Below are 18,939 nucleotides of genomic sequence, written 5' to 3' on the forward strand. Positions count from 1 at the left end.
GCAAGTTTGAAGCAAACACATTTCTGCTGCAGCCTGCCTGGGGAGAAGCAAAAGCAAGCAACCCTTTCTGGTTCTGTAAGCCCACAAGGTCGAGGGCAGAAGACGCTGCAGTCCAGTGTTATAATAGGACCAAGGATTTATTATTCCACAATATAAACTGCAACATTTGATACAATCTAAAAGAAAAAAAAAAAAAGAAAGAAATGGGCAGAGACAAAGGCAAACTACAGCCGTGGTGATGACTTACAGCGCAGTCTCTTTCTACATCACTAGTTCATCAGTGACACTAGAAACCAGACAATTGCGTCCTGTACATTAACCAAATGCTAAAGCACCAACACACTGTTTAGAAGTTTGTTTTGTTTTAATTCCAGCCACTGAAACCAACATAGAAGTTATTGCTCAGATAAATAAACCTAGCCTACCAGAAAGAAAAAGAAGCAAAGAAAAAAAGGAACAAAAACCCCAAAGTGAAAAACTTAAATTCCCCCAGTGTGGTAACAGAGTGAAGGAGAACGGTTTCTCAGTGAGGGTTACTGGAATTCTGATGCCCTTTCTGGGCCCTGAAACTGAGTTGGACTCTTAAGCCGGTAAATCCCAGGCAGAAGTATAATGTTAATGCTGTACACGAAAAGGTGCAAACTCCAATACCTTCGAAATCGGTAGAGACCCCTGCAAAAAACAGTCAGCATTTTAAACTTCAACAACCACAAACAGCTCTTAAGGAAAAAAAATACAAAAAGTGTCAAAAATTTTTTTAGTTGTTTTTTTTTTTCTTTTTTTCAAAGAGTTCTGGAAAAATGATCCCGCAAGGAATAGAAATAGCACCGTGCACAGGCTGGCTTGACCCAGTCCTGTAGCTTTGCTGAGATTGAGGAGAGCTTCTTGTTGGAGTCCTGAATTACAGGAAGTGAGTGTGTTTTGTTTTTACTTTCGGCTTGGTGCGTCCTTTGCAGTACAGCGCACACAGATGTAGTCTTCTTTCTCTGCCATCTCTGGAGAGACACCAACACAGACCTGATGAAACCACTGATTGCAGCTGCCATCACACTGGACCCAGTCCACCTGGTTACAAAGAGCAGGGAGATGGGGTGTTCAGAGGAAAAAAATGCCATTCAAAATTGGGCAGGCCAGCCTCAAGATATTCAGGCCGTTTGCCACTAACGGCCACTGTCCCAGCACTGGGGCCTCCGGTACAACAGCTAAGCACAGGAGTGTAGCTGTCCCACCGCCAAAGCAACCGAGGCAGAGTCACTCTTCAAGGTGTGCTGCTTTGGGGTAGACAGTGCTGCCCTGTGACCGTAAGCACAGGGGCACTCCATCAGCATCCCTCCCACCTTCCGGGCGCCGGGATGGCGAAAGCTGGAGGAGCGAGAGAAGGAAAAAAGGGAAGAACCAGAGTTTCTTCAAGAAAAGGGAGGAGACCCAGGACCGATGGTTAAAAGCAGAGATATCAGTAGGGGAAACTGAGCAATCCTTTCAGATCAGCTCAAAGCAGACAAGCAGAGGAGAAAGACCCAAGGAGATGAGGTCTAGCTTACAGGGTTTCTGAGTTAAGGGAAAGCACGTCCTCTATGGCCCAAACCTCACTGACCTCATCTCCTTCTGGCTGCAGGCAGCTCACAGCTGGACAGATGGCATCTTCATCCTCAGAGTCCTCCTGTTCGGAGTAGGATGTGTCTGAGGGCAGGGAATGAGTTTCAGCATTACGGACTAAGTCATAGCTACGCTCTCTTTCTAATTTGAAATTGTTCATGTCCTTGGGGTGACTCAATTTGATTTTCTTCTTTTGAGGGGTCCGCATTTTTTTAACTCGATCCCACCGTTCACTGGGAAGGCCTTCTCTTTCTGGGCGTCTCTTCAGTTTTCTCTCAAGACTGTTGACTCCATCTCGTTTCCCTCGAAGGCAATCATTCTGGGTGGAAGATGGCAATTCAATTTTAGCCTTCAGTTTGCCCCTTACTAAAACTGATGCAACTATAAAGAAAATACACAACCAAGCAACCAAATGACCCTTCAGTATATACTGCTTCCTAACCATACCATCTCATCACTCCTAGTCCTCAAGAACAACCAGCTTAACTTCCAGGATCCCTCCTCACTGTTTGTGAACTGGGGGAGCACTGAGAAAGGGTGTTAATGACAGGACTGACCCTCAAGGTGGCCCACTGGCACCAGAAGAGCGAAGATACACACAGACCCTTCTCTTTTTACCTTGAGTGAGTGACTAGCTGTTCTGTTTGTGAAGGACATACATTCCAACCCTTTCAGAAGTAAAATTAACTGATTAACTCAATCTGTAATCAGTCTTCAGGGCACCTTCCATGCGGGTCTTTGCATTGTGGCTTCAGTTTTCCTAGTCCTTTTTTTATCCTGACTATATTCTGGGGGGCTTTGTGTGTGACAGGCTCCTTACAGAGCTAGAAGGGAGCAGAGGCTCTTAACTATGTTGAGACACAGGACATTGCAGGAGCTGGGGAGATGGCAGAGCAGGTAATGTTCTTGCCATGAAAGCAAAAGGACCAGAGGGAGCCCCCCAAATCCATGTCAATACTCAATGGCTGTGGTGGCTTGTCTGTGGTTTCAGCCTTGTAAGGCAGAGACAAGGGATCCTTGGAACAAGACGACTAACAAGAATAGCCCATCTGCAAGCTCTTTGTCCAATTCAGAGATCCTATCTCAGTGAATCCGGTAGAGAGCAATCAAGGATCCACATGCAGCAGAAACGTATACATATAAACACACATCATACAAAAATACACAGGAGAGGGGTGGGGGTGAGGGGAGGTGGGATGGACATTACATGTCTTTCAGCATCTAAGATAAACACCCTAGCCTCTCCATCCAGTCTTAGCCTCCTGGTTTGGAGAAGTAAAGAAAAGCATTTGTTATCTAGCATCTTTAAAATCTTTACTAACAAAAGGCCTTTTCAGCTTTATAGCATTGCTTCTACAGAGCAAAATAATCCTACTTCTCACTATACTATCCCAATGGAGTGATGAGAACAGTTCCCTAAAAAGGAAAAAAGAAAAAACTCAGATATCAACAAATCTAAGCTGTGACTCCCAAGCTGTCACAAATGTTCCAGGGTCTGTCCTGTTACAGAACAGAGCTGTGAGGTACACAATTTGCTGCAGACCTGCTCCCCAGCAGCCTGTCACTCACCTTTTCACTACTGGCTCTGACTGGTGAGCTTCGGTCAGTCTGCTGAGCAGAGCTTGGCTTTGCAAGTAAAGTCTGATAGAGCTCCTGAATTTCAGGAAGGGATACCTGGAGCAGCTGGGCTTCCATCAACAGCTCATTCACTTCTAGACTCACACCTGTTCAAGACCAAACCCAATCAAAATGGGAACAGAGATTTAGTTTAGACATTTAAGTTTGTCAGGCACACAAGACTGTCCCCATGCTACCTCTGCCTTTCATTGTGGTCTGTTTGTTAGGTTTACATAATGTGCCTAAACCGTATGTGGTAGTTTGAATGTCATTGGCCCCCATACGTTAATAGGGAGTGGTACTCTTAGGAGGTGTGTCACTGTGGGGGCGCCTGGTGTGTCAGTTCACTTCCTGTTACCTGCAGTTTAAGATGTAGGACTCTCAGCTCCTTCTCCAGCACCATGTCTGCCAGAACAGCACCATATCACACCATGATCATAATGGACTAAACCTCTGAACTGTAAGTCACCCCAATTATACATGTTTTCCCTTTATTACACGTTTTTCCTGCGGTCATGGTGTCTCTTCACAGCAACAGAAACCCTAACTAAGACACCATAATACAACAAAGAGAGGCTAAGGTAGATTCCCTAAGACTTTGGTTCCTAGGGAAATACCCACTCCATCAGAATTCAATCTTTACCTATTGCTAATACAAAACAGATCCTGTCTTCTGTGTTGACAGATTTCACTGTCACAAAAGAAACTGCTGGCCTGCCAGGTGGGCCAGGTGGTGGTGGCACATGCATTTGAGAGGCAGAGACAGGTTCTCTCTGCAAGTTCGAGGACAGACAGGTCTACAGAGAAGAAATCAGAAGAAGAAACTGCTGGCCTAGAGTGTCAACAAATTTGAGTAGAGCAAGGAGCTCAGCCCACATGACTAAACACACTGATAAGAATGACGAAGGGTCACTGAAACTTTAGGCAGAACTCTAAGGAGGGCTATGTATGGTGGTACACACTTATAATCCCAGCACCTCAATATGGAAGTAGGAGGATCAGGAGTTCAAGTTCATCCTCAGCTACATGGGGAGTTTGTGGCCAACTCTGGCTAATGAAACCCCCATCTCAAACACACACACACACACACACACACACACACACTAGAAGAAAAAGAGGACGAGGGAGAGGAGAAGGGGGAAGAGAAAGCCAGGTGTGATAGTATATACTTGTAATTGTAATCCCAGCACTTGGCAGGTGGAACCTGGACCATGAGTTCAAGATCATTGTTTGGCCGGGCGGTGGTGGCGCACGCCTTTAATCCCAGCACTCGGGAGGCAGAGCCAGGCGGATCTCTGTGAGTTCGAGGCCAGCCTGGGCTACCAAGTGAGTTCCAGGAAAGGCGCAAAGCTACACAGAGAAACCCTGTCTCGAAAAACCAAAAAAAAAAAAAAAAAAAGATCATTGTTTGGGGCTGGAGAGATGGCTCAGAAGTTAAGAGCATTGGCTGCTCTTCCAGAGGGCCCAGGTTCAACTCCCAGTACCCACATGGTGGCTCACAACTGTCTGTAATTACAGTCCCAGGGATCTGATGGCCTTTGTAGGCACTGCATGCACATGTATATAGACATACAGGCTGGCAAAACACCCACACCAATAAAATAAAAATAAATAAAAAAAAATGCTTAAAAAAAAAAAAGCATCATTTTTGACTAAACGTTGAATTTGAAGCATTTGAGGCCTTATCTGAAGAAGGAAAAAAGAGGAACGAGGTAGGTTTCAAATATGGGGTCCCTCTATTATCCTCCAAAAGTCTAGAACAACAAGATAGTCCGTGACTTAGCATCTGACCAAAATACATGGTGCTTAGTGTTATCCCTAAGAGTAACAGAGGATGCATTCCTGTATCCTTCGCATTTATAAATCTTCAAATAAGAGCTATCACTTCACTATGTAGAAAATGCATAGTAATAAAGGTGTTTGGTTTGGATTTGTTATTTTTGAAACAGGACCTTGCTATGTAGCCCAGAAGGCCTTGAACTCATAATCCTCCTGCCTCAGCCTCTGAATGCTGATGTTATACATATGCAACACCATACCTGGCAAGCATACAGTTCTTTAGGATAACAGATCATCTATTACAAAAACCTAGGCAAGATGGCCTGTTACTATCTAGAAATATATAAAATAAAACACAAACCATGAAGGGGGACACAACTCTGTCCAGCAGAGAAGGGAGATTGTAAATATGAGCTTCTGTTGTCCCAGTCATCAGGCAACGAAAAGGATGTTGTACCAGGAGGTTGAGACACCTAACGGAAGAGAAACATCTTATTACAAGGCTTTTACAGATTGAAAACACTCCTACCAGTCCAATGAAAGTAGCTTCTCAAATAAAAGACTATTTTTTCAGTTAAGTCTCCTCTGGCATCCAAAATCGGACAAACCAACCCTCCTAGAAACAAAGACATTCAACTTCTCAATTTTACTCAGACTGATCTCAGAGGTGAAAATATTGGGGAAAGAAACCATTTTCTCTCAAGAGAACTGATCAACTCAAGAGTGTCATTGTGTATGTAACTCTTTTTACTCAAAGGGCAGGTAACAGCTAGGCATGATGGCATTCACCTGTAAGCCCAGCACTTGAGGGGTGACAGCAGCAGGGCCAGGATTTGAGGACAACCATGGCTCTATGAAACCCTGTCTCAAAAAATAAGCAACAATTGTGTCCTTCCCTTTATTAATAAAGTTACACTCTCAGCACACCCTTGATAAAGGAATACAGTGGCCCTCTTGCTGGCTACCCACACAGCAGCAAACGTTTAATCACTTGCTGTATCAGAAGCCTGAAGAGGAACAAACAAAGACGGGCAGTTTTCAGTCCTTACCTGTGCTCTGCTAAGCACTCAACTCCCGCATCTGTGATCAGCCAAGCCCAAGAATTGTGACTCCCTCCTTTCCTCTCCTTTGTGGTGCTGGGAGTCAAATCCCAGGGAAACACACCAGGCTATGCCTCAGTTGTTTAGAGAGATGGGATGTCTCTACATTGTCCAGCCTGGTCTAAAAAAAACTCCCATGCTCAAAAGATCCTAACTGCCTCAGTCTTCTGAATAGCTAAGGATACAGGTGAGTTCTACTATGCCCAGTTTGTAAATATCTTTGTTACAGAAATATATTGGGATAGGGGCCAGCGAAATGGCTCAGTAGGTAAGGTGCTTGCGACCATGCCAAATGACCTGAGTTCAATGACCAGGGCTCACAGGATGGAAGGAGAGAGCGGGTTCCTGGGTATAAGCACACAAACACATAATTGTAATAACAATTTAAAGGGGCTGCAGAGTTGGCTCAGCAGTTAAGAGCACTTGTTCTTGCAATGGACCTGGTTTCAATTTCCAACACCCACATAGCGCAACTCCAGTTCCAGGGGAATCCAATGCCTTCTTCAGACCTCTGCAGGCACCAGGCACACACGCGGTACACATGTACATGCAGGCAAAACACACCTACACATAAATAATTAACCTTATTTTTTTTTTTCCCCCTCCCGAGACAGGGTTTCTTTGTGTAGCTTTGTGCCTTTCCTGGAACTCACTCTGTAGCCCAGGCTGGCCTCGAACTCACAGAGATCTGCCTGCCTCTCTCTGCCTCCCGAGTGCTGGGATTAAAGGCGTGCGCCGCCACCACCCGGCGAAGATTGACTTGCCATTCTAACTGCACTTTCTTTTCTCTTCACCCTTTTCTGGCAGCCCATCTACAGCAGACCAGGAAACTGACCATCCACTGCAACATGGTCAGAGAATCTACCTCTTTTTTTTTTTTTTTTTTTTTGGTTTTTCAAGACAGGGTTTCTCTGTGTAGCTTTGCGCCTTTCCTGGAACTCACTTGGTAGTCCAGGCTGGCCTCGAACTCACAGAGATCCACCTGCCTCTGCCTCCCGAGTGCTGGGATTAAAGGCGTGCGCCACCACCGCCCGGCCCCGAGAATCTACCTCTTGATAATAAGATCATGAATAGGAACTTAGGGAGAGAACTCAGTTTGTAACATGTTTGTCATAAGCTCATGTGTTAGATCTCCAGCACCCACATTAAAGCAAGCAAACAAACAGACCAAACAATAAGTTAGGCATGGTAGCATGTACTAGTAATGAATCCCAGCATCAGAGAGTAGGGGACAAGCAGATCCCTGGAGCCCACTGGAGCCCACTGGAGCCCAGTGGCCAGGCAAGCTAGCTTAACTGGTGAGCCTTGGGTTCTAGTGAGAAAGCCTGTCTCAAAAAAACAAGGTAGACAACTCCTAAGGAGTGTACCCAGGGGCCTACACACACAAACATACACAAAAATGTGCAAATGCATCTCCACCTTCAAATACTGTTCTTCCTTTAACGGCTGAAAGAACACAGCAGGTGGTGGTTTCCCTTTCTACAGTGATTTACATGAAAGGAAAAAAAATTCAATCAAGTAAAAATTTAAAATAAAAGTATATGCATAAATTAAACATGCACACAGGTTAACAAAATGAAGTAGAAAAATTATCTGTTATACAAAAGGTACACGCGTGCACAACAGAAACAGAATGTTTAAGACTCCTGACAGGGGGGTGCAGTTCAGTTGGTCAAGCGTTTGACTAGCATGCATGAAGCCCTAGTCTGAATCCCCAGAACCCAATCATCTTCTCACAGGCCTATAACCTCAGCACTCAGGAGATAGAGGCAAGAGGACAAAAGCTCAGCATCATCCTCAGATACAGTGTGTTGTTCATGACCAGTCTGGGCTAGGTGAGGCTCATCTCAAAAATCAAGAGCAGGGCTGTTGGATGGCTTGCTGCATAAGCCTGATGACCAGAGTTCTCAGAACAAGCCATGTGAAGGTAAAGGAGAGAACTGTTGGACAGAAACGGCCTTTAGACATTCCTACTTAGGCAGTGCCCCAAATCATGCATGTGCATGAGCACACACAGTAATAGTTAAGAATGGTAATTTCTAAGGCAAACAAACAAAAACTTCTGACAATTAGGGACAGAGAGAAGTGATAGGTAAGTAAGTGCCATAGGAATGCTAGTGACAGGAGGAGAGATGCTCTCAAGAAGGGCAACAGCAGACGGAACCGCAGAGCTCTGTAGAGGTCAGTACCCTACAAACCCAGGCTCACCTTGTTTGTCTCTGGGGTCTGTCCTGATGAGGCCTGCCATCTGCTAAACAACAGTCCAGAGCCCACTTGGTCTTGTACAAGTTTTAGATTCCCTGAAGAAAGCAGTTGCTGGGCTCTATGTTGCCAGTTCACGGTTCTTTCAATCATATAGCGAAGTGCATCCCCCTCAGGAAGACGGACTCGAATACGCTGTAGGGAGGCCAGCAGGGGCAGAATTTTCTCTAATGGAGGCTTCTCTGACCTCCGACAATGAGGACAAAGCCAAATCCGGGGGCTCTGTGAAATACTGGGTACTGCTACACAGCTAGTGTGGAAAGCATCCCTGCAGAGTTCACACTGGATCATGGGAGTCGCTGGAGTCTTCTGACACAGGCAGACTTTCATCTCCACATCTTGAACAGGGGACAGCAATTTTCCTTCATTGGCAAATCTGAGGGACTGCAAAGCTTCCATCTCTCTTAGGCGAGCTTCCCCAAGAGTTGCCATCTGAAAAGAAGTTAGCCATCAAGCATGTTGTCATAGAGAACTATCCCTCCTCCACAACTCAAGATGCTAAGTTAGATGGGCTCCAGAGTAATTATCTGCACTCAAATCTGGAGCAAGCTAAGCCACATTCCACTATCCCTAAATTTCTGCATGCACAAAATGAATATGCCAACAATATGCACCACACAAGGTCCATGATGAGAATCAAATGAGAGATGAGACAAAACACTCTCTGCCTTGCACATAGTAAATACAGTGTGCAATCACTTAACCTACACCACTTGTTAAAAGTCCAACTTGAAAACTTATGGCCTACAGTAGTTACTTCTCCGGGAAGACTGGCACTGATACTTTCTGTATGCTTATATCTGACCTTCTCTACTACTTTTCCTTCCCTTAGATTTTGTGGCCTTCCAGGAAGGTCTAGACAGAAAAGTCTAGAGCCAGGTGTGGCAGTTCAAGACCGAAAGCATGGCACTCAGGAGGCTAACTAAGACGGGAGGAGTGTCCAAGTTTGAGTCTAGCCTGAACTATACAATGGGGGTTGGGGGGTGCTCAAGCAGTCACCACAGTGGCAGCTCTAGGTCTACTGCTGTTCACTACTAAGTCATCCATGTGATGAACACAGCAATTAACAGGCTATGAAATTAGTCCCTGACAAAATACTTAAATAGAAAGCCATCTGGGGACGGGTGAGTGGTGCACGCCTTTAATCTCAGCGCTCGGGAGGCAGAGGCAGGTGGATCTCTGTGAGTTAGAGGCCAGCCTGGTGTACAGAGCGAGTTTTAGGACAGCCAGGGCACACAGAGAAACCCTGTCTCGAAAAGCCAGATCAATCTTGAGTCACCAGGTGAGGTGCCTGAGTCATAAGGACAGAATGAATTCCCCATTACTTCTTTTCAGATTGGGGAAGTGGATACATGAATGAAGGACTTTTTTATTTTCTTGTGGCAAGGATAGGTACAGAAGTAAATCAAATAACAAACTTAAGGCATATTTAGATCTATTTTTGTTAATGTAATGTTCATATAAGTAGATATGTACATATATATGCATGTATGCTACATGATAATAAGGTCCCCTCCTACACTTTAGCAATGGAAGGCAAATGACTGACCTCTTAGGACCTTACCATATCCACAGATTATTACACAAGAGAATCCTTAAACAAGGAGCCCAGGTATTAGATGGGCAGACACTAGAATCTATGAAAGATGCGAAGTTGAAATAGGCATTTGTGTGTTTCAAGGAAAGAACTATCATTTCCAATGTAGTCTTCATAAAATGAACCATGGACACAGTAGCTACCTTGAAAACACCAGAATGGTACTCAAGTAAGTAGCAGACACACAAAAATACTCTAAGGGAAAAACAAAACTTTCCTAAGACTTGACTGACTTTAATAAAGAAGAAATGACTCCAAGGTGTCAAAATTCATAAAGACACCAAGGCAATTCCGTGTGAACCCCAAGAGGTCTGATAGTTACAGCAGAAAAGGTGCTGTGGCTCATTCAGTCTAGTTCTACAGTGAAGTTTATTCAGTCACACACTGTGTAATGATGTTTTAGTCAACAGGACAGTATAGCAATAAGTTTCTCTGGTCCTACACAGCCCCACTGTTGGGAAGAATCTCTCCCACCCACATCCAGTAGCTGCTTGGTCTCAAGTAAACAGATAGAGGCTTATAATAATTATGAACTGAATAGCCTATGGCTCAGGCTTCTTGCTAGCTAGCTATTATAACTTAACTCAACTCATTTCTATTAATCTATAAGTTGCCACGTGGCTGTGGCATTACCAGTCTGGTGACATCTTGCTGTTCCTTAGGTAGTGGGGCCAGGCAGGACCAGAGAAACTTACAGCTACAGAACAGTATATATTAGTGATCCTGCTAAGACTATATTGTCTACTGCCATTGTAGACATTAGTCTGTATCAGTTGGTATGATACTCATACAATGACTAAACTGACCAACAATATATTCCCCAGAATTAATCCCATTGTTAAGTGACACAAGACTGTAAATTTTTTTTTTTGGGGGGGGGGGGTCCTGGCTGTCCTGGAGCTCACTTTATAGCCCAGGCTGGCCTCGAACTCACTGAGATCCACCTGTCTCTGCCTCCCAATTACTGGGATTAAAGGCATGCACTGCCACCACCACCACCCAGCATAAGACTGTATTTTTTTTTTTTTTTTGGTTTTTCGAGACAGGGTTTCTCTGTGTAGCTTTGCGCCTTTCCTGGGACTCACTTGGTAGCCCAAGCTGGCCTCGAACTCACAGAGATCCGCCTGGCTCTGCCTCCCGAGTGCTGGGATTAAAGGCGTGCGCCACCACCGCCCGGCTAAGACTGTATTTTTAAGAGGCAATGCTCCAACTTTTGTCAAGGGCCTTCACCCACTGAGCATGTCACCAGACAATGCTCTGTCATTAAAGCATCCAAATCTCACAGCTATTCCCTTTTCATCAGGACATTATGGTACACCTACACACACACACACACACACACACCCCACACGTTTTTGAGACAGGGTCTCATTACATAACTGACTGGCCTGGAACTCACAGATCCACCTGCCTCTGCCTCCTGAGTCCCACCCCACCCAGCTCTGGTATACTTTTTAAAGTGTCTCCTATGGCAAGTTAACAAGTTAACTTGTATCCCCTTTCTGGCAGTCTTGATCTCCTAACTAGTATTTCTAGATAAACCGATATGCAAGTCTCAATATTCAAGACTCAGACTAAGTCAGGCATGGTGACACACACATTTGATCCCAGCACTCACGAGGCAGAGGCCAGCCTGGCCTATCTCAAACAAATGAAGACTCAGATTGGATAGCCTACTCCAAATTTTATGCACCTCTGGGGATGTCTTGTATTTTATTATTTTGCAGAATTCAGGAACTCATTAATGCCAGGCAAGTGTTTTACCACCAAAACAGTGTTTTTGTTTTCCAAGACAGGGTCTCTCTGTGTAGCCTTGGCTGTCCTGGAACTCGCTTTGTAAAACAGGCTGGCCTCCAACTCCCAGAGACCCACCTGCCTCTGCCTCCCAATTACTGGGATTAAAGGTGTGCGCCACCACAGCCTGGCCCTAACAACTATCTTTAAACTTGACAATTTTCAAAAATCCTTTGGCAAACTCAAGCACTTTTCAAGTTATTCTACTAACCATGCCAATACTCCTACTAGTACCTAAAAGGGTAAGAAACTACCCTCCCAAAAACAAGCCAGAAAAAGACATGACTACGCACAGCTGAGGCAGTCTCTTTGCTTTCCATTAAGGCCCTCTCCAGGTCACTCAGACTCTCGAGTTTGGTGCTTTTCTTCTTCCCACTGGGTAGGGGCTCCTTCAACTTTCTCTGTTTCCTTTTCAACCCCAAAAGGCCAATATCACACCTCGGACAAAGCACCTAATAACGTGAGAGAAAACACAACCATTGTTGAAACAGCTTTCAGATTAGGCAAGTTAAAAGCCTAAGTAGTGGGCAGGATGTACATTTCTTTTTTTTTTTTTTTTTTTTTTTTTTTTTTTGGTTTTTCGAGACAGGGTTTCTCTGTGTAGCTTTGCGCCTTTCCTGGAACTCACTCTGTAGTCCAGGCTGGCCTCGAACTCACAGAGATCCGCCTGCCTCTGCCTCCCGAGTGCTGGGATTAAAGGCGTGCGCCACCAACGCCCGGCGGATGTACATTTCTTATCATCTATCATTTTCTTTGAAATATGCTGTGAAGTCTGAAAACTCTACTCATGTGCATGTGGGTACACACACACAAAGAAACAATTAAAAAGGGGAAAAAAAAGGAAAGAGGAAGCATGGTTGAAAAAACAGACCTTTATTACAGATTTAATTAAATAAGTAAAAATGTGATATATGCTAACTGATTCCTCTGAAAATGCATAAACACCAGCTTACAAGAAATATAAAAAAATACAGCTTAGGGCTGGAGAGATGGCTCAGAGGTTAAGAGCACTGGCTGTTCTTCCAAAGGTCCTGAGTTCAATTCCCAGCAACCACATGGTGGCTCACAGCCATCTGTAATGAGATCTGGTGCCCTCTTCTGGCCTGCAGGGATGCGTGCAGGCAGAACAATGTATACATAATAAATAAATTTAAAAAAAAAAAAAAAATACAGCTTAAGCACTTTTTATGAAAAGCTGGTGAGGTCATTTATTAAGTTTACTAAAATGCAGTGGTTAAGATCACTAGCTGCTCTTTCAGGACTGGAGTCCAATTCCCAGCACCCATGCAGTTCACAGCAATTAAAGGGAATCCTGCCTTACTCAGGCATTGTACACACATGGTGCAGATATACATGTAGAAAAACACCCATACACATAAAATAAAAATAAGATAAAATAAAGTAGTGAATCCCAGCCAGGTTTAGATTCTAATTTGACCATAAATAGAAACCTTTACCCAGCCAGGTAACTACACACTTGTAGTTCCTAAACATAAGAGAAAGCACAGAAGACTGCCACAATTGCAAGACCGCCTGGCTAAAGAGCGAGGCTCTACAGTACAGGAAACAAAACCTAACGGAAAAACGGTCTTCTCTAAACATCAACGGACTACAGCCTACATGTAGCCAGAAGCATTTAAAGGTTGCTAAAAAGAACTCACAGTAGATAGATCCACCCAGGAGGGCACTTTTGCATGCTTTGGAAAGTACTCAAACTAGAGGTGGTTGCAAACTTACCTCTAACAGAGAATATGGTGAATTCTCAGTCAAGAATGTTTTAGAAGCACATTCTTTCCAAGCCTGAACTTCAGCTACTAGTAATTCCAATTTTGGTAAAGGAGTCAGATGTACTGGGATAGACCGGCCCCTCGCAACAAGTTCAATGAGTGTTTCTAACACTGGCACACGTCCTCCCGCCTAATAAAGAAACAAATACTTCTATGTAAATTAAGAAAAGCACAATTCAGTCTGGCCCAATATCAATGACCTATGACTTTCATGTTAAATTCACCAAGAGTCGGGGTGGGGAGGAAAGAGCAACATTTGTTTTTCATTTAACAAATAGCCCACAAATCTAGTTAATGCTAGGCTCCAATAGATAAAAAATTAATGTGAGATAATTATTCCTTTTATCTGGTTATTCATACTCTATAAATTTATATTTATATCCATTGATAAATTCATCTATCACACTGGTCCCTATGAACAGTATCAAAGAAATTTACTTCAACAGAAATAAGTTTGTACTAACCCAAGACTTTTGACTTGCATTTTAAAAAAGATTAACAATAGCATTTTACTCCAATTCATTTTACCAGTAGAATTACTAAAATAATTCAGTATAAACTATTCAGGAAATTAAAATGAGTTAGAAAATCCAATAAGAATCATCTGGAAGCCAGATGGTGGTGGTACATGCCTTTAGGAGGCAGAGGCAGGTGGGTCTCTGTGAGTTCGAGGTCAGCCTGGTCTACAAATCAAGTTCCAGGACAGCTAGAGCTATTACACAGAGAAACTCTGTCTTTAAAAACAAAACAAAAATCATCCGGGAAATTCATTTAAACACAATTAACTGGTCCCTGTCCCAAAGATTCTGATTCCTATGTCAAGGATAGGTCCCTAGGTTAAAAAGAGGGGGACATGAAGAGGGAGAGGACTCAGCTAAAGGTTATCTAGGGAGTGGGAGAAGAAGTTGGGGAAACTGTCAAAGAACGAAAGACATTTTACAGGACTGGGCTGGAGAGGTGGCTCAGAGATTAAGAGCACTGGCTGCTCTTCCAGAGGACCCAGGTTTAAGTCCGAGCACCCACTCTGAAGCCATTTGACAACCATCTGAGAGACGCCACAAGCTCTAAGAAGCCTGAGGAGACAACCTGAAGGCATGGTCATTACGTGTCTGAGAGCTGTCACAGCTTCAGATCCCAGGCTGAGAGATGTAACACCTGTGAGCTAACAGGCAACTCCCAGGGCTGTGACCAGCTCCTGTTTTCCCTCGCTTATCCCCTCTGCTGTCACAGCACCGAAGGCAACAAGGACTGCTGGGGACCAGCAGTTGAAAAGCTTCTTTCCTACTTCTGTTTGGGGAGGGAAAAAACCACAGCTAATTGCACTAATATTCATGACATTTTTTTTCTTTTTGAACCAACCTGCAGGGCATCTACATCCTGAAGCCAGTCTCTGGCTTTCTGCACTGAATCTTTCAAGACTGCACCATTGGGCAGATAGGCAGGGATCTCCTCGATTTCCTTTAGTGCTGTAGCAAGACTACTCAAAGAATGCCGTGGTCTACAAAAACAAAACAAAGACATATCAGGACTGCATTTCTCTTATACTTTTACCAAGAGACTAGGAAAATAATTTCTAAACAAATTCATTATGGTAAAAAAAAAAAGCCTTTATTAATGGCACTGATCAATTAACTCACTTAGAATAAAAGTTTTTGCTTTTGTTTTTTAAAAGATTTATTTATTACATATACAGTATTCTGCCTGTATGTGTCCCTGCAGGCCAGAAGAGGGCACCAGATCTCATTATAGGTGCTTGTGAGCCATCATGTGGTTGCTGGGAATTGAACTCAGCAGTCAGTGCTCTTAACCACTGAGCCATCTCTCCAGCCCGAGCAAGTAAGTGTGCGCCTGCCTGCAAAGGGCACCAGAAGCCCTGGAGCTAGAGTTTCAGGCACTTGTAAGCTTGGTGCTGGAATCTGAGCTTGTGTGCTATAACAGAGCAGAAGGCACTTTTAACAGGTGAGCCCCAGATTCCAAAACTGCATTTTAGTTCTATCTGTCCCTGAGTTTACGATATAACACAAAGTTCTACTGCATAAAGTAATACACAATTTAATCTTCTGTGTTAAGCTAGTAAGACTTCAAGAATCAGATAAACTAAGAAAATGTAAATTGTCTAAAAAAAAATGTCACATCCTCTACTCAATGACCACTATTTATAAGAATACAAAACAGGGGGGCTAGAAAGATGGCTCAGTGGTTGAGAGCACTGGCTGCTCTTCCAGACCCGGGTTCAATTCCTAGCACCCACATGACAGCTCACAACTGTCTGTAACTCCAACTCCAGGCCTTCTGACACCCACGCACAGACATACATGCAGGTGAAACCCCAATGAACATAAAATAAAAATAAATTATTTAAAAAAATACAAAACGCTGGGCGGTGGTGGCGCACGCCTTTAATCCCAGCACTCGGGAGGCAGAGCCAGGTGGATCTCTGTGAGTTTGAGGCCAGCCTGGGCTACCAAGTGAGTTCCAGGAAAGGCGCAAAGCTACACAGAGAAACCCTGTCTCAAAAAAACCAAAAAACCAAAAGAAAGTATTAATTTTCTTTTTTTGAAGCAGGGCTTCACCTATAGCTCTGGCTATCCGAGAATTTACTATGTACAGAGACCAGGCTGGCCTTGAACTCAAGAGATCTGCCTGCCTCTGCCTCCTGAGTGCTGGGATTAAAAGTGTGCCACCACCTCTGGCTAATTTTCTTTACCCATATTTCAAAGCAGGCCCCAACAGAAAGCTTTTTCCTAAGTATTTTACAAGGACAGCTATGTTGGACAGTGTGCTGGCTCTGTGGTCTACGCTTTAAAGTTCACCCACTATCCAAACTTCCCAGGGAGAGGTTAGGATCAGTTTTTTTTTTTTGTTTTGTTTTGTTTTGTTTTGTTTTGCTTTGTTTTTTACCTTGCTCTGAGAAGACCTTTGGCTTTATCATCCCAGTGCTCTGAGACTGTAAGCAGTTCTTGCAGGCGGGCCATAGCTTTCTCCACTGCTGAATACGGAGCCAGCCCCACCCCTAAGTCTATGAGGCGTCTCATATCATCCAAAGACAGGGAGCTGGAGTCTAGGCAAGCCTGTTGCACCTCTTCTAGCCAACGGGCCTGTTCTAAGCGAATACGAATCTCAGCGAGTTGTGGAAGTTCAACATCAAATTCAAAGCTGACGTCCAGCAAGTCCTGTAGCTCAGCAGCACTAGGCATTTCCTCAGACAGGAGTTTCTGGCTATGCTGTTGGAAATCTTCTACACGATTCAAGAGATCCTAAAAGAAAGCAAGCAAATAAAGCCAACCAACAGAAGTCATAGCCAAACAGCGCTTCAGTACTTGACTTCTTTCCAACTAAAATCTGAAGTTCATAGCCAATACTAGCCTCTTCACCAAGCCACATTATGTCAGTAATAACATGAGTAAATGAGGCAACACAAGTCACCTAGAGGGAGAATGAGATCACTCAGAGGTTAAGAGGATTTGACACTCTTCAAGGGGAACAGAGTTGCAGTTCCCAGCACCCATGGCAGGTGGCTCACAACCACTGGTAACTCCGGATGTAATGTATATTCTCTTTTGGTCTCTCTCTGCAGATACACACATGTATGTATGCACACAAATTAACATAAAAATTACCACTGAAGAGGGCTACTTAACTGAGTAAGCACAAATATGGAATTTACCCATACATCTTTATATGGTTACCTTTAGCAATGGTGTTTGACTAAGGACACATGGAAGAGCATACAATTGAGTCACAAACTGTCGGAGTTCATTCACTGTCAACTGATTCTGAGACTTTCCTCCACCAGATCGATACCTGTTAAGACAAGGGCCCAAGGAAGCTATATGAGAACACATATATTCATTACCCATAGCTGGCAATATCACAGAAATCAAGGACGGAAAGAAAAATTCTAACAGGTTTCTAGATTCAGATGCCATAGATTACCATTTCAAATAGTCAGAAATGTGTACCTTGTCTGCCTTTTGCCATTAAGCAATTGCTGGGCAACAAAAGCACACTTTTCTGCATCCTGTGTGACCAGGCGAAGATGACGAAGAAGGTCATTGTCCGGGAACTTCTTCATTTCTGATTCTTCAATTAAAGCTTTGAAGCTAACAAGACCTAAGACACAGAACAAGTCATCTTTCTGTGATCAAGTCTATAATTAGTTACACAACAGAGAGGAGCTGGTCTTCCTGAGAGAAGGACTAGGATCTGATGGACCACTTTGTGGTCCTTTATTTCATTTTATAATTGATGCACACCTTTAATCCCAGTGCTCAGGAGGCAGGGGCAGGCAGATCTCTATGAGTCTGAAGCCAGTCTAGTCTACAGAGTGAGTTCCGGGACAACCAGTGCTACATGAGGGGGGAGGGGGGACAATTATTCTTGCAGAGGACTCAAGTTCAGTTCCCAGGACCGACACAGAAGCTCACAACCATCTTTAAGCCTAGCTTCAGAGGATCCAGCACCCTCTTTGGGCCTTAGTGGATATCAGGCACACCCACAGAGCGCACGCACGCGCTTTAAATAAAAAGGAAAGGTAATGATAAATGTCAGGGACACTAAACTTTGATTAGAACTAGAAAGTGTTAGGCCAGCATTTCATAGACATAGACATTGCCTTTCAAAGAATCTGATTTTTTAAAACTAGTATTATATTGCATTACAAAAAAAACCCTATTTTTTAAAAATAAAATATATTAAAAAGTTGCTATATTTTCTTAAGATTTATTTATCTTATTTGGTTTGGTTTTTTTGAGACAGGGTTTCTCTGGCTGTTCCAAAACTTGCATTGTAGACTAAGGCTGGCCTTGAACTCAGAGATCTGCCTGCCTCTATCTCCCCAGTGCTGGGACTAAAGGTGTGAGCCACCATGTCTGGCTTGATTTATTATTTTTATAAGTATGGTTGTTTTGCCTGCATATATGTCTATATACCACATGTATTCAGAAGGGGACATTGTATCACCCGAGACTAGGATTACAGACAGTTGTTGGGCGACATGGAGGATTAGAATGGAACCCAGGTCCTTTTTTTCTTTTCCTGTCTTTATACTGGGGGGAGGGCAATGTGCCCCATGGTGCAGACATGGAGGTCAGAGGGAAATGGGTGGAGCTGGCTCTCCCTCCAGCTTTGCATGTACACCTCCAGTAGGCTTGTGTGGCATGTACACTTTCCCTCCACTAGGCGCTTAAGGGAGGAGATGGGTATTTTTCAATAAGAAACATCTCTTTAGGACTACGGTATAGCTCAGAATTCACCCAGAGTCATCACTGGTCCCAAAACCATCTTGCATAATCTATATGGCCAGACTGCACATAAATGTTGAGGCAAACTGCCTCATCCACTCTTGGTTTAAAACCTCTGCCAAGGATCTGGAAACCTGTTCAGACATGGGAGCTAAGGATGAAAT

General features: G+C 43.8%; 1 protein-coding gene across 2 annotated transcripts in view; it reads right to left on the bottom strand.

Annotated features, from left to right (window-relative positions):
- Positions 1-118: 118 nt before the first annotated feature.
- The window catches only part of Kdm5b (lysine demethylase 5B), a 77,159-nt gene continuing 58,338 nt past the window's right edge, over positions 119-18,939 (bottom strand). For both annotated transcript variants that reach the window (XM_059280623.1, XM_059280622.1), the window contains exons 17-27: positions 17,495-17,645; positions 17,222-17,336; positions 16,434-16,789; positions 14,892-15,030; positions 13,483-13,662; positions 12,039-12,197; positions 8,301-8,786; positions 5,354-5,465; positions 3,166-3,320; positions 1,595-1,915; positions 119-1,065 (exon numbers count right to left, since the gene is read on the bottom strand). In XM_059280623.1, the coding sequence (XP_059136606.1) occupies positions 928-1,065; positions 1,595-1,915; positions 3,166-3,320; positions 5,354-5,465; positions 8,301-8,786; positions 12,039-12,197; positions 13,483-13,662; positions 14,892-15,030; positions 16,434-16,789; positions 17,222-17,336; positions 17,495-17,645 (2,312 nt within the window). In that variant the 3' untranslated portion in view covers positions 119-927. The remainder of the gene's footprint in view (positions 1,066-1,594; positions 1,916-3,165; positions 3,321-5,353; positions 5,466-8,300; positions 8,787-12,038; positions 12,198-13,482; positions 13,663-14,891; positions 15,031-16,433; positions 16,790-17,221; positions 17,337-17,494; positions 17,646-18,939) is intronic.

The sequence above is a fragment of the Peromyscus eremicus genome, chromosome 15, assembly GCF_949786415.1.
Source record: "Peromyscus eremicus chromosome 15, PerEre_H2_v1, whole genome shotgun sequence".
NCBI lineage: Eukaryota > Metazoa > Chordata > Mammalia > Rodentia > Cricetidae > Peromyscus > Peromyscus eremicus.